This window comes from Xyrauchen texanus, chromosome 29, assembly GCF_025860055.1.
Source record: "Xyrauchen texanus isolate HMW12.3.18 chromosome 29, RBS_HiC_50CHRs, whole genome shotgun sequence".
In the NCBI taxonomy this organism is placed as follows: Eukaryota; Metazoa; Chordata; class Actinopteri; order Cypriniformes; family Catostomidae; genus Xyrauchen; species Xyrauchen texanus.
This window is the reverse complement of record NC_068304.1, coordinates 3,609,048-3,624,849: the sequence shown is the minus strand read 5'-3', so window position 1 is coordinate 3,624,849 and position 15,802 is coordinate 3,609,048. Positions and strand designations below refer to the sequence as shown.

General features: G+C 36.7%; 1 protein-coding gene across 7 annotated transcripts; it reads right to left on the bottom strand.

Moving 5' to 3' along the window:
• Positions 1-2,858: 2,858 nt before the first annotated feature.
• cmc2 (C-x(9)-C motif containing 2) lies at positions 2,859-15,326 on the bottom strand. 7 transcript variants are annotated; one of them, XM_052097489.1, is made up of 5 exons: positions 15,206-15,326; positions 14,982-15,031; positions 10,529-10,668; positions 10,230-10,301; positions 2,859-3,183 (listed from the first exon to the last, which is right to left on the bottom strand). In XM_052097489.1, the coding sequence occupies exons 3-5, from the start codon at positions 10,607-10,609 to the stop codon at positions 3,100-3,102; spliced, it is 237 nt and encodes a 78-aa protein (XP_051953449.1). In that variant the 5' UTR covers positions 10,610-10,668; positions 14,982-15,031; positions 15,206-15,326; the 3' UTR covers positions 2,859-3,099. The 7 variants fall into 7 exon arrangements, with proteins under 7 accessions (XP_051953449.1, XP_051953447.1, XP_051953445.1 ...); XM_052097487.1 differs by having other exon boundaries at positions 14,970-15,031; positions 15,206-15,322; XM_052097485.1 differs by adding an exon at positions 13,146-13,195 and having other exon boundaries at positions 10,529-10,599; positions 14,982-15,300.
• Positions 15,327-15,802: the final 476 nt, after the last annotated feature.

Sequence of the window (15,802 nt, the reverse complement as noted above, 5' to 3'; positions counted from 1 at the left end):
CAAGACCGCCTGAATAGTGGACAAAGACATCTAAATGTACCAAAAATAGGAAGAAATTTCCTAATACTGACCTCAAGCATACCTGGTTCTTCTCATCATAGGAGCTACAGTATGTTGCATTACAGTTCGGTACATACGCCTGTAGACGGAACCACCGTCAGCCATCCTAGCATACTGTATCTTCATTTGTCTGTACAACGGAGGAATTCCTGGTGCTGTTTTGACTCCTTGACACATTTTATTAGCTTTTCGGTCACATGTTTTTGGCTAAGTTTTGGTTCATTTTGTAAATAGAGGTTTCTGAAATCTTCGGTCCAGAGTTTTGGGTTACAGATGGAATGGATTTGACTTTTTTTTTTATTTATCTAAATTGTTCCATAAATCCCAAAAGTAATTTTCGTTGACAGTCTCCTCAACTTTGTTGAGTTTTGCTGTCATATGTTCAGCTCTTTTCCTTCTTAGTAGTGACTTGTACATTTTAAGGGTTTGTTGATCTGTGGTTCATTTGTGCTGGTTTGTTGGGTCTCTGTGTTTTTCATTTGGTAATGATCGTAATTCCTCTCTTGATGTTTGACAATCTTTGTCAAACCAAACGGCTTTCACGATTTCTTCTTAACTTATGTGCATTTTTGTTTTTCTCAGGGCTTTGCTGGCCTCTGTATAAAATATTTTAGTTAACTGTTCTGTTGTGACAAGTTTGAGTGACAATATTGGATAAATAAAATGGGAACTCAATCAAAAATCTATGTATTATTTGCTGAGCAAAGCTTGACATCTTAAATTTGTAGACATTAAATTGGTATGAACGACACATGAGAAAGAGCATCTAGTTGCTGGATTTCCATCGGATTCGGCATGTTTATGAGAAACACCATAGTGGGATGTGTTCTTCTAATAAAACTATTCAGGTAAGAGCTCAGTGGATATGGGTTTTTAGTGGTCTATTCTTAAACCATTACAATTAATGTAAATAAAACTGATTTAAATCAAAGTATTATTATTAGTATTAGAAGGATTGTAATACATAGCAGGAAACAATGAAATACATAACCTGTAGTAGAGGGATCAAATGCCCCAACAAGGAAATTATGAGTGTGTTTTAGCACCATGACTTATAATGTGACGAACTTTTATAGAAATAAAAAATACACGGGCAGCCAAAAGTTTGGAATAATGTACAGGTTTTGCTCTTATGGAAAGAAATTGGTACTTTAATTCACCAAAGTGGCATTCAACTGATCACAAATTATAGTCAGGACATTAATAACGTGAAAAATAACATTTACAATTTAAAAAAATCTTCAGAACTTCTTAAACTCACGGTTTCATAATCAAAAGTCCTCCACGTGCAGCAATGACAGCTTTGCATATCCTTGACATTCTAGCTATCAGATTGTCCAGATACTCGGGTGACATTTCACCCCACACTTCCTGTAGCACTTGCCATAGATGTGTCTGTCTTTTCAGGCACTTCTCACACACCTTACAGTCTAGCTGATCCCACAAAAGCTCAATGGGTTAAGATCCAAAACACTCTTTTCCAATTATCAGTTGTCCAATGTCTGTGTTTCTTTGTCCACTCTTCCCATAAGGCCTGCACCCCTGAGTCTTCTCTTTACTGTTGTACATGAAACTGGTGTTGAGCGGGTAGAATTAAATGAAGCTGTCAACTGAGGACATGTGAGACATCTATTTCTCAAACTAGAGTCTCTGATGTACTTATCCTCTTGTTTAGTTGTACATCTGGCCTTCCACATCTCTTTCTGTTCTTGTTAGAGCCAGTTATCCTTTGTCTTTGAAGACTGTAGTGTACACCCTTGAATGAAATCTTCATTTTGTGGGGGGAATTCCAAGCATTGTATAGACTTCATTCCTCAAAACAATGATTGACTGATGAGTTTCTAGAGAGTTTCGTTTTTCCATTTTTGACCTAATATTGACCTTAAGACATGCCAGTCTATTGCATACTGTGGCAACTCAAAAACAAACACAAAGACAATGATAAACTTAATTTAATGAACCAAATAGCAAATTTCAACTGTGTTTGATATAATGGCAAGTAATTTTTCTCAAGGTGTTGGAGTGATGGCTGCTGGAAATGGTCTAGATTTGATCAAAAATGACTTTTTTCAAATAGTGATGGTGCTGTTTTTTCACATCAGTAATGTCCTGACTATATTTTGTGATCAGTTGAATGCCACTTTGATGATTTAAAGTACCGATTTCCTTTCGAAACAGAATAATCTGTACATTATTCCAAACATTTGGCCGCCAGTGTATATCATTGTATCATGTAATTTATTAAAGATATGACATTGTATAAAAATAGTAGTAGCAGATAATATAGTAATAAATCATTTTAAAAGTAACATTAAAATAATTGTGTCCATACTCTTGAGTGCTTACATTTTTTTATTTGAGCAAATAATTTTTTTTGTTCACTAGCACTAGTTAGTGTTAGCACCAACACCTAAAAAGTGAGTGTTCAGCCCTGCATATGTAAATATGGGAAAACACACTCGAATCACAAGTACCCTGTAGACACTGTACAGGTAGCAATTAAACTCACATTTATGAACTATTATTATGACTAATTATCATTATTATTCAATCATGGCTACAGTAGAATTGTATACATTCAGATATGGAAGTTGCTGCTTCTCGTGTTTGTAGACTGAATCTCTAAGTGTCCTTAGATTACGTTTGTAATTACTACTGTATTTGATTACGCTCTAATTGCTGGGATTCAGGGTTTTGATTGTAAAATTGTCTAATATATATATATATATTACACCAATGACAAAAGTATCAAAGAAATACCACAATGAATCAATGCTACTAAGATCATAAAAGCTCTTAAAACAATTAAAGTTTTATTTAAAGCAATATATTAGTACACAAGCTTTCATGTTACATACTTTGAAGTATCACATGATAAAAGCTGACAAAGCACAAATTGAACCACCTTGCCTTACTGTATATAGTCAGTAATAAGTTACTCTATATGTCCTCAGAGAACAGCATTTCAGATATATAGTGTCCAGGCACCGGAGGCCAGGTCATGTCTGGAGTCTGTACTGCAAGGCAGCTGTCTTGATGTTAAGGATGCTCTTTTGGTCCGTCCTTTAGACGCTGTCTCATTTCTGCTGCGTGGACTTTGCTGCATTCCCTCTTTGCCTGATACTGTGTGGACAAACAGAAATTCAGACAAGACTTCACAAGTCTGCACATAACACCCAAAACACTACTTCAGTTAGGCAAAGCATTCCGTTTTCAAGCTTTCTTCCACAATCTTTTTGTTTGATTGTTTGAAGTTGAGAGTTGACTCCGAAAACAAGCATGCAAAACCTTTGCATCAGTATACATTTTCAGTAGGTGTATTTCCCATTTGTATTTGAAATCTAATGCAATTGCTGATTTGTATGTTAAGACCATTTAACATGCAATAATGAGAGAGTGCTTCAAGATGCATATGATTTATAACTAAAAACCACACTTTACATACGTAACTTTTACATCTGTACTATTTATTTGTTAAATACAGTGGCCCTTTAGAATAAGATGGTTTTCTGTATTAATTGGACATGAAATGTGATCTCATCTTCATCAAAGTATAGACAATCACAATGTGCTTAAGCTAACAACAAACAAAACATTATAATCAGCCATGCCTTTATTGAACGCATTCCATTAAACATTCACAATGCTGCGGAACTGGTCGATCCTCCTTTGGCAGCAATAACCTCAACCAAGTGTTTCCGGTATCTGCAGATTAGACCTGCACAACGTTCAGAAGGAATTTTAGACCATTCTTCCTTACAGGGCTACTTCAACTCCATATGTCTGGTGTGAACAGCTCTATTGGGTTAAGTTCTGGGCTCTGACTGGGCCACTCCAAAAGATGGAGTTTCTTTTTTGAAGCCATTCTGTAGTGTATTTAATTCTATGTTTTGGGTAATTGTCCAGCTGCATCATGTTTCACATACTTTTTCTTGCAACTGTATGTAGTTATATTGCCTTAAAATCAAACGAGGGCCCCCAAATTCAAACTCGTGTCTGAAATGTATCATGAAGTAGACTTTGGTGAACACTTACCCAATCATTCCATTCAAATCAGGAGGGTATTGCTCAACATTTCAGACATTTAAAACAATGGTTTCAGAACCATTTTTTATGAAAATAGTAAGGACATGAGAGTAATGCAAACGTTATCTTTATACAGTGCAGCCGTAAAGTATTCACAGCGCTTCACTTTTTCCACATTTTGTTATGTTACATCCAAAATGGATTAATTTCATTATTTTCCTAAAAATTCTACAAACAATACCCCATTATGACAACGTGAAAGAAGTTTGTTTGAAATCTTTGCAAACTAATTAAAAATAAAAAACGAAAAAAAAAAAAAAAAAAAAATCACATGTACATAAGTATTCACAGCCTTTGTTCAATACTTTGTTGAAGCACCTTTGGCACCAATTACAGCCTCAAGTCTTTTTGAGTATGATGCTACAAGCTTGGCACATACATTTTTGGGCAGTTTCTCCCATTCTTCTTTGCAGGACCTCTCAAGCTCTATCAGGTTGGATGGGGAGTTTCAGTGCACAGCCATTTTCAGATCTCTCCAGAGATGTTCAATCTGGTTCAAGTCTGGGCTCTGGCTGGACCACTCAAGAACATTCACAGAGTTGTCCCATAGCCACTCCTTTGTATCTTGGCTGTGTGCTTAGGGTCGTTGTCCTGTTGGAAGATGATCCTTCACCCCAGTCTGAGGTCCAGAGCGCTCTGGAGCAGGTTTTCATCAAGGATGTCTCTGTACATTGCTGCATTCATCTTTCCCTCGATCCTGACTAGTCTCCCAGTTCCTGCTGCTGAAAAACATCCCCACAGCATGATGCTGCCACAACCATGCTTCACTGTAGGGATGGTATTGGCCAGGTGATGAGCGGTGCCTGGTTTCCTCCACACATGACGCTTGTCATTCAGGCCAAAGAGTTCAAGCTTTGTTTCATCAGACCAGAGAATTTTGTTTCTCATGGTCTGAGAGTCCTTCAGGTGCCTTTTGTCAAACTTCAGGCAGGCTGTCATGTGCCTCTTACTGAGGATTTGCTTCCATCTGGCTACTCTACTATACAGGCCTGATTGGTGGAGTCCTTTAGAGATGGCTATTCTTCTGGAAGGTTCTACTCTCTCCACAGTGAAACGCTGGAGCTCTGTCAGAGTGACCATTGGGTTCTTGGTCACCTCCATGACTAAGGCCCTTCTCCCCAGATCGCTCAGTTGGGCCGGGCGGCCAGCTCTAGGAAGAGTCCTGGTGGTTCCAAGATGATGGAGGCCACTGTGCTCATTGGGACCTTCAAAGCTGCAGAAATGTTTCTGTACCCTTCCCCAGATCTGTGCCTCGATTCAATCCTGTCTCGGAGGTCTACAGACAATTCCTTGGACTCCATGGCTTGTGCTCTGACATGCACTGTTAACTGTGGGACCTTATATAGAAAGGTGTGTGCCTTTCCAAATCATGTCCAATCAACTGAATTTAACACAGGTGGACTCCAATCAAGTTGTAGAAACATCTCAAGGATGATCAGTGGAAACAGGATGCACCTGAGCTCAATTTTGAGTGTCATGGCAAAGGCTGTGAATACTTATGTACATGTGATTTTTAATAAATTTGCAAAGATTTCAAACAAATTTCTTTCACGTTGTCATTATGAGGTATTGTTTGTAGAATTGTGAGGAAAATAATGAATTTAATCAATTTTGGAATAAGGCTGTAACATAACAAAATGTGGAAAAAGTGAAGCGCTGTGAATACTTTCCGGATGCACTGTAAATTTGTCTCAGATCACTGAACTTTATAAATAAAAGTTTGTTTTGGTTGCGTACAGTATGTCCATCATGTTCTAATGTAATATATTAAGGTGCTATATGTACCATTATATGTAGTAATGGTAGTCAGACTCTATGAACTGCTATTTTCCCCATTCCCACAAATCTGTGCTTTCATACAGTCGAATAACTTAAAACAATTTTTCTTTATTTCATCATCATTGGAAATCATTGGAAACTGTGGTAAGGTTGTAAGGTATTTCTGATGAAACATATATTAAAATCAACAATAATTTCACCCTATGATCTTTGCCACTGATAAAGGATTAACGTACGTAACTTTTCTCAACATGAGTTAAACCAACTAGCCCTTATATATGTTGACCTATTAAGGTTCAAAAACATCAAAGCCTTCAATATTTCAGTTTTATTTGATGCAAAAAAATAAGAGTTTCTGACTTCCCCTTTTATTTTTAAAACATATCATAAATGGGGGCCACCCCTGGAGTTGTGAATTCCAGGGTGTGCTGAGTGACTCCAGTCAGGTCTCCTAAGCAACCAATTGGCCCGGTTTCTAGGGAAGGTAGTGTCACATGAGGTAACCTCTTTGTGGTCACTATAATGTGGTTCTCACTCTCGGTGGGACACGTGGGGAGTTGTGCATGGATTCTGCGGAGAATAGTGTGAAGCCTCCACACGCTATGTCTCCGCGGTAACGCGCTAAACAAGCCACGCGGATTGACAGTCTCAGACGCGGAGGCAACTGAGATTCGTCCTCCGCCATCTGGATTATGGCGAGTCACTACGCCACCACGAGGACTTAAGAGCGCATTGGGCATTCCAAATTGGGGAGAAAATAAAAGTGTGAGTGTATGACAAATCTGAGAAAAATTTAGCTTTACGGTTACATGTATGACATGTGTAAGTGTAATTAATGTGTCTGTGTAATACTGTAGATTAACCCTTTTTCTTCCCTCAATCTGGCAACGTATCTCAATTTTCTTCTGCATCTTAAGACAATGTTCACAATTAATATTAGCAGTTTCTTTTTACTGAAGAAAAGTAAGATTAATATATAGTTACCACAAAGTCAGCATGTCCTGCACCATGGGCGGCCATGTTGGATTTAGGTCAGTCTGAATTAACGATCACAGAAAATCTGAACAAAGCTATGTGACCCACATACTCAAAACAGACTCAACTATGGTAAATGATAACAAGATAGAGTTTCTCACCCATTCTCATACACCCTATAATAAACTAAAGAGTATGTATCTGGAGGTGCACTTTGACTGTTTAACCCTGTTTAAATATGATGCACAACATTTGACGGCTCCTGTTTCACTTTCTGTTCAAGCTAAAGAGCCAAAGAAACTATGGTATGCAAGTTTTACAAGTTTATGGCACCATCGAGTGGTTATTTGTGAAAAAAGTGGTTTCAATGTTTATATTGATCTATTTAAAATGGCAACGGACTTGCGCAAAAAGTGACTCTTATGTTGGGATAAATAATAGCTTATTTTAATAAAGTAAAACAGTAATGATTATATTATTACTGATATTTTAAAATGAGTATTTGCTGAACCCAACTTTATATTTCTTTGACACTATGAAATTTCTAAATTCAAAAATTAGCAGTGTATCAATGAAATCAAAGACTGGATGGCCAGAAATTTCCTTCTACTCAATTCCGACAAAACAGAGGTACTAATTATTGAGCCAAAAACCTCTAAAAATAAGCCGCTGAAATATAATTTGACTCTCGATGGATGTATTGTTACATCGTCTTCTACAGCGAACAACCTTTGAAAAATTCCATGTTTTTAGAACAGCATTCTTTCACCTAAGAAATAATGTGACGCATGCTCTCTGTTGCTGATGCTTAAAAACAAATTAATGCATTCATGACCTCAAGACTAGATTATTGTAATGCATTACTGGGAGGATGTCCAGCAAGATCAATAAATAAACTTCAATTGGTTCAAATTGCAGCAGCCAGTGTGCTGACTAGAACCAAGAAATATGATCATATTAGCCCCACTTTATCATTGTTATATTGGCAACCTGTTAAATTCCATATTAATTAAAAAATTCTGTTAACGACATACAAAGCTTTGAATGGTCTAGCTCCGCAGTACTTAAGTGACCTTCTGACATGCTATATTCCATCACGTTCAATAAAATTCAACAATTCTGGCCTGTTAATTGTTCCTAGAATATCAAAATCCACAAAAGGAAGTAGATTATTTTCCTATTTGGCTCCTAACTATGGAAAAGTTTCCCTAACAGTGTTCGGGACACAGACACACTCCATGAATTTAAGTCTAGACTAAAGTCTCATCTATTTAGACAGGCATACACATCATTTATCCATCAACACACAATTAGGCTGCTTCAGTTAGGTCTGCCTGAACCTGAAACATTGAACATGATCTACAAAAAATTGTATGGCATCTATGCTAATATTATTCTATTTGTTTCCATGTTTCAATATCGGGACTCCTATCCCGAGGTCATCAGAACTGGCTGGTTCCAGCTCCATTCCTGCTTCGTGAGTGATGACAACAAAATTCAGCCTGTGCCAGCAAGACATCACTTCAATCTATTACGATGGACTTCAGATGATGAACTGATGCCAACTCAACCATAAGACATGGAATACTTCATATGCCATTGCCTAAACCTTGGATTTAGGATAGACCTCACTGAAATTACCGGCCAAGTTGAACTGTGTTGCATCTCACTGATTTCTGACTGCATCACCTTGGTCTAATGATGGACTACATTCTTGAAATGGAATACATCGACTATCAATTAATTGCCAACAAAACTCTTCATCAGCCAACTAACAAGGACAATTTCATCAATGTGAACTTCTGCAGTTAATCCAGGATGGACTTCAAAGACATTGGTCATTAATCTTACAGTTCATACAAAATCTTTGTTTAAACACTGACCCTTAACACTGACTTAGTTTAATCTTTTTTACACCATGATTTTAACTATATATAAGTATTATTTACATTATATTCATGATGTTATCCAGAGGGGAACTGGCCCCCACAGTGAGTCTGGTTTCTCCCAAGGTTATTTTTCTCTATTAATCAACATCTTATGGAGTTTTGTGTTCCTTGCCACAGTCACCTTCGGCTTGCTCACTGGGGTTATAAATACAACTATTATTTAATTACTTATTTTTATACATACTTCAAAATCATATTTAATCAAACTACACAACGATGACTCAAAGACATTAGTTTCATTTTCTGTTAATGCATGCTTTGAAACTATGCGTGTTGTGAAAGGCGCTATTCAAATAAAAATGACTTGACTGAATACAAGCAACTTGTGCTTTGTTAATATTTTGTATATTATTTTATTGAAGAAGCCTGTTGAAATCTATATGTATCGAATATGATACAACAGGCTTTTAAGGTATATCTCTCAATCACCATTCCATTCCTGCTCAACACAAAAGATCCCCCATTTTAGCCTTAACAGACTGTAGGGGCAAGTGCGGTTAGCGAGCACTCATGAAGGCCTATGAAATATATATATTTTATTCATACTGTATTTGATGTGTTGAATTGAACTATATTTATTGACCAAAGAGAGGAAGTTATCGTGGCCAAATATTTGGTATCTCTGGAAAGCCCACTGTAGCATGTATGGGGTAAGAAAAACTTACATAAAAAATGTCCTACACAAAAATGAATTGCTGGGCCTAATCTATCAAATATGATACATAGAAAAAAAAAAGTGCATAAAAAGTTTTTCTTTTTATACTGCAGTTTGTCTAGTGGCACTAAAAACAGTGTAATGTCAAATATATATATATATATTCTAACCATCCTTTCATATGTCAGGAATTACAGGTTAAATAATAATTACATCTTAATAATTCCCCCGGTCCTGATTTATTATTACATTATACAGCTCTCTCCTCTCAAAGTCATTGCAGATTTGAAAAAATTTGATTTCTTTGTTTTAAGATTTTTAATTGTTGGGGAGTTTTTCAGAGAATGTCTGAACTTGAACCCCTTTTGCGAATCCATCATGCAGATTCCCTTTGAGATGACTACTTCACATGCAGAATTGCCATTTAATGGTGAATGTGACCGAACCTTTGCCCCTGTCCCCAACTTTTTTGAATGTGTTGTGGGTATCAAACTTAGAATGAGTGTGTATAAATCATTAATTATCTTTCTATTGTTTTCAGTTAAATACAGGTTAAAAAGGATTCACAAATAATTGATTTCTTTTTTACATTTTAAACACTATCCCAACTTTTTTGGAAATTAGTTTTGTATGTGGAGTCCTTGTTCATTTCTGACCCGGATTCAAGGTGTATGTTTAAACTAGCTCTCTGTTCTGGTCAGTCTCTCACACATCACTGTCCTCACCTCTTTCTTGAGACAATCTCGCATCGCACGGTCCAAGTCATTACACGTGCCGAAGAACCTGAGGACATTGTGCTAAAGACAGACACAAACATGAATTACTTTGATAACATCACAATCCAAAAGTGACAAACATGTTGCACACATTCTTTAAATACTGCACTTTATACCACTGGTTTTATATCATGACATTTTCTAAAGAAAGAATGTAATTTTTCAGCATTAATAGATTGTCCACTGAAGGAGACAAAAGGCACATCTGTTTGAAAAGTGCATGTTTGCATGAGCGCATGCTCCCATACCTCCTTGTGGCATTGTTTGAGAAGTGTTATCAGTTGATTGCACTCGTCAGTGTGTAAATGGGGTGACAGATCCGAGTGCATCCTGAGTTAAGGCAGTAAGTGTTACACTGTGACACCACTGACACTGCTGCTGACTATCACTGTTAAAGCAGGACCAACATCAAGAACAGGAGAAAATCAAGAGTAAACAATCACTCTCAGATCGGTTTATTCAAATGAGGAACAAGATCTTTGAGTCAACCATAATTTGTGGTTGGCCAATATGGGTTTTCCCTAAAGGATGAAGGAAGGCAAATGGCCGGTATACACAAAATATGTACAGTGGGGTCCAAAAGGCTGGGACCACATTTAAAACTGTAAATGAATAGAACATTGTCAGATTGTGAAATATTTCATAGAAATAAAAGTTACGATGTAAAATGACATAGAAATAATTACGATTTTGCAGTATTTCTAGGTCACTAATCAAATGTGAGCAAATTGTAAAACACTGACTGTGATAAAGGAATATTCTGGGTTCAATACAAGTTAAGCTCAATTAACAACAATTTTGGCATAATATTGATATCGGGGATGAGTCAATATCATTTTTGTGGTAATTAAAATTATGCAAGCAATACTGTTGATTGAGCTTAACTTGTATTAAACCCGGAAAATTCCTTTAACTTGTTACGAAAGGGCAGGTTTCCTTGCTTCCATTGAATCACACAAGATGCTCTTTGAAACATTTCCAAATCATGCTGGATAACATGGATCATCAGGTTTTGTACACACATGTGGTAGTCCATGCCAGCCCGACTTCATGTTCTCGAATTCATGTACTATTTAAATTCAAAGTTCTTTTAACTCAAATGCTACGCTGAAAAAATCATTTACATTCACAACCTCTTTATTAGGTTCACTTGACTTATCAGCTAATCATGCAGATATGGGTCAGGAGCTTCAGCTAATGTTCACTTCAACCATCAGAAAAGGGAAACTATGTGATCTCAGTGATCTTGACTGTGGCATAATTTTTGTAGCCAGACTGTCTGGTTTGAGATTTCTGGAACTGCTGATCTCCTCAGAATGTTGCCAAAAACAAAACAAAAAAACATCCAGTGAGCGGCAGTTCTGTGTACCGAAACACCTTGTTGATGAGAGAAGTCAACGGAGAATGGCCTGACTGGTTCAAGCTGAAAGAAAGACTATGGTAAATCATAACCAGGAACAGAATGCAGAGGCTGCAGTCGGCCTTCCATTTGTGTACTTTAGCAGAAATCTCTGTCCAGTTACACAAATGGTAGGCCCACTGCAGCCTCAGTTTTCTGTTCTTGGTTGACAGAAGTGGAACCCCACCTGGTCTTCTGCTGTTGTAGCCCATCCGCCTCAATGTTTGACGTGTTGTGCATTATGAGATGATATTCTTCACAATTGTACAGAGCGGTTATCTGAGTCATCGTAGACTGTCAGTTCAAACCATTCTGGCCATTCTCTGTTGACATCTCATCAACAAGACATTTACATCCACAGAACTGCTGCTCACTGGATGTTTTTTGTTTTTGGCAGCATTCGGAGTAAACTCTAGAGACTGTTGAGTGTGAAATTCCCAGAAATACTCAAACCGGCCCGTCCAGCACCAACAATCATGCCATGGTCGTAATCACCGAGATCACATTTTTTCCCCATTCTGATGCTAGATGTGAACATTAACTGAAGCTCCTGACCCATTTCAGCATGATTTTATAAACTGCACTGCTGCTGCACGATTGACTGATAAGATAATCGCATGAATAAGTAGGTGTAAAGGTGTACCTAATTAATAGCTCAGTGAGAGTATATTGAAAAATGTTTAAATAGAAAATACATTCTGCTCGTCATCTCAGAATTTTGGACCCTATTGTAATAATATAATTTAATAACATCATGTACACAAAAATTAATATGCACAATATTTACTCAATGTATAGGTTTTTTTTACACCAAATTCATTCACAAGAATGTTTTAGTAAAATAGATATGCAGTTAAACATTTTGTTTTATTGCTCTGTATTGTTAATTGGTGCATATAAATGAAAAATAATAAATATTTTTCTTCCTTGCGTTCATTCATTTTATTTCAAGAATTAAACATTTTGAATCTACTTGGCTACATTGGCATTTTGGTTGAAATGGTGGTTCTTCGATTAAAAACAAAAAACTTTTAAGCCATTTCAGAGTAAAAAAAAAATAATTATCAAGATACTGTATATACTGAATATTCTCAACAGTCTGAAGAGATTGAATTTTTGTAGCCATATCGTCCAACCCTAATTACATTAAAAGATTGCTGATTTTCAAAGTTTTTTTTTATATTTAAAACAGTGAAAACTAAAGTACTGTGATGCATCAACACTTTAAAATTCTATTTATGGGCTTATCGTTTACCTTTGGCAAAACTCCAATCTGACTCAGTTCTGTTCATTTGACAAGCGGGCTTAGTAAATGGTCCGTGCTGATAATAAAAAGAATGGCCAAACATTGGATGATTTTACATTTAGTTATTTAGCAAAACAATTGGTCTTGTGAATAATCACAGTCTATTACTAGAGGACAGCAATTAAGCAATCTGACAGGGCAAAATCACTCTTAAGGATACTACTGCCTCCCCATCCCATCCCATCACTCATGCTGTGAGGTGACACTTACCTGTAACACAAGAAAACATACATTAGTAGTGTTGCCAGAGCCCTTCTAGCAAGATTAAACTACAGGCTTAGCCTACAAAAGCATATCGCGGCGGTCCCATAGGCATTCTATAGAGCACAACAGTCTGGTTCCGGAAGTAAAATTCCCATTCCTTTATCCCACAAACTAATTGATTTTCAATGATACTTATAAACCTTTAAAGAAATACCTACCGTGAGCTACGAGGTTGATTATTGATGTTATATGGTTCCGTCAAAGCCAACCATCTGCGTTATTTCAACTTCATTGTTTGAAAAAATCTTGTTTGATAGCGGAATATATGGTAAACAAAAACATTACCCATGGTACAACAGAGAAAAAATTCCACCAATCAGAGAACTGCGGCCAACGAAACCTGACTCCGAGCAAGCTCACATTGCACTGTGAATGACGTAATCGAGTCGGTCTCCCTTCACCCTTAAACTACTTCTAAATTTGTACATATCAGAATATTTTGCAATAAATGTAAAATATACTGTTTCTATACTTATAATCAAAACCTAATATCAATAGTTTTATATATTCCCATCATTTTTAATTCAATGACATCATTCGCATCTTCATGGGATTGTGTGCCTTCATGAAAGACGGTAAGTACATGTTAAGATTTTCAAATAATTTTTTTGCCTCAAAACAAAGTTGGTGATTTTGTGATTAACCTCGGAGCTGTTTGGTTTGGTTGATGGCTCACAACTCTTTTATGAATGATTTTATTAAAAGTCTATGGAAGAAATGAATGGTGAAAAACTTCCGGAACCCAGACGGCTGAAAAAGTGGGCGGCAACTGTTGCGGTAACAAGCGGTTGGGGAAACTGCCGTTATTCTCAATGGTGATGTTGAATTTTTGGGTTAATAATATTGTGGTTTTGGCCAATCACTTTATACATAAATCTAGATTTTTTTAAGAATCCTCCCATCCTCATGCATTTCCAGAAGGAATTGGCGATCTTCCTCAAATCCTTAAAATGTATGCATAATAAAAAAAGCCCTTAAATTGTGTAAACATTTGGAAACATACTTTGATAATTAACCCCCTTTTACAATATTTTTTGGTCTTTTTTATTTATCAATTTAGTTATTTTTATTATTACTTATTTGTGTTATCCCTTGGTCATTTACCTCTGTTTATTATGTGTATTTTTTGTTTGTGCTGCTATTTAGCTTTGACGTTATGTACTAAGTTTTATGTTTACTGTGGCTTTTTTGTATTTTCATTCAAGCAATAAAAAATACAAAAATATCTGGAGAGTAAACAAGAGGCCGTTTTTTTTTTTTTTTTATGAATGTCTATGGATGAGACGCCTCAGTGTGCTTAATAACCCGCTTTTATGAGGAAACAGCTCATCACTTAATGAAATGACCACTATGTCAACGCGTGGAGTTTAGTACGATAAATGGTTGTTTTATAAGATAAGTCAAGGACGATTTTGCGACAGGTAGGTGTCACTTTACGCCACTCCCCATTCATTTGTACGGTATCCGCAAACGGTGGCTCACTGTCGTAACACACTCGTTGACCGTTATGCCCTCTCCTACCGCGGAGGCTGTTCCCACTCAACTAAACTCTTTTCATGTTACATGCTTGCTATAGCATTAGCGGCTATCAATTGTCTTGAAAACAATAAAGTCACACTGACAAATAATAAGCTTTAACAATAAGGTCGCTTTGACAAATCCACTCCTCAATCAGTTGTGTGACATTCATGACCGTAAATATGAATGATTATGAACTCACCACAAGCCTCACCGTTGGTTCATCAGAAGATTTTTCGGATTGGTGTGTTGATTTGCACAGCTCTGTGAATAATCAAATAACCTAAGTCCAGCATTGTTGATGTGGTGAGTGGCAGCACACAGTTCACGTGTTTACGGTGACATTCAATGACACTCAACTGACAACGCATCAAAAAGCTGTTTTTGTTCAGCTTCTTATCAATATGTGATCATGTCAAATAGTTTTCAAATACTCACTTTGTAATGAAATAATTTGCATAAAAACCTTAGCCATATGACATAATCATCTATGTTGTGTTTCTTCCTGTGTTGTGTTTCCTGCTCCGGTGTTACAATATATTCAGTTCCTGAGATATTTGGTTCCAGTCAGAGCCATATAAAGAGAGAGTTGCGACAACGGAAGTTCTAAATGCTTGATCGTCACGTGATTCACGTAGACTTCAGATAGTTCCAGGAAGTGCTTTGGCGGGCATTCCAAACTGTTAGAGTAGAGTGACAGAACTGCGATTTCTGGTAATTAGTAGTCAATAAATGCATTTATTTTATATATTTATGTAACACACCGACATATGTATGTAGCATGAGTATGTTGTTACAGCGATGTTGTTTTTTAAAGATCAAATCAGCTGAATATTTGAGGATTAGTGTTCAGCTACCGTTATTTGCACGTAACTTATTTCAGGCTAGGGTTTCTGTTGCCTTTTTATGTTACCTCATGTTCATTGTTTTTACTAATCTCATGGTAACTAATGTCATATTTATGACTTTTCAGATAGTACAGAGACAGGCTGGTGACAGGTGATTTCCAGCTCGCACCGCATAATGGGTCAATGA

What these genes read in the sequence shown, in the direction of transcription:
- cmc2 (XM_052097485.1), bottom strand. Translation starts at nt 13,176, where the DNA reads ATGAGTGATGGGATGGGATGGGGAGGCAGTA. An exon ending in TCAAACAATGCCACAAGGAG is followed by an intron (nt 10,302 to 10,528) that starts GTATGGGAGCAT and finishes GTCTGTCTTTAG; the next exon opens with CACAATGTCCTCAGGTTCTT. An exon ending in GAGATTGTCTCAAGAAAGAG is followed by an intron (nt 3,184 to 10,229) that starts GTGAGGACAGTG and finishes TTGTCCACACAG; the next exon opens with TATCAGGCAAAGAGGGAATG.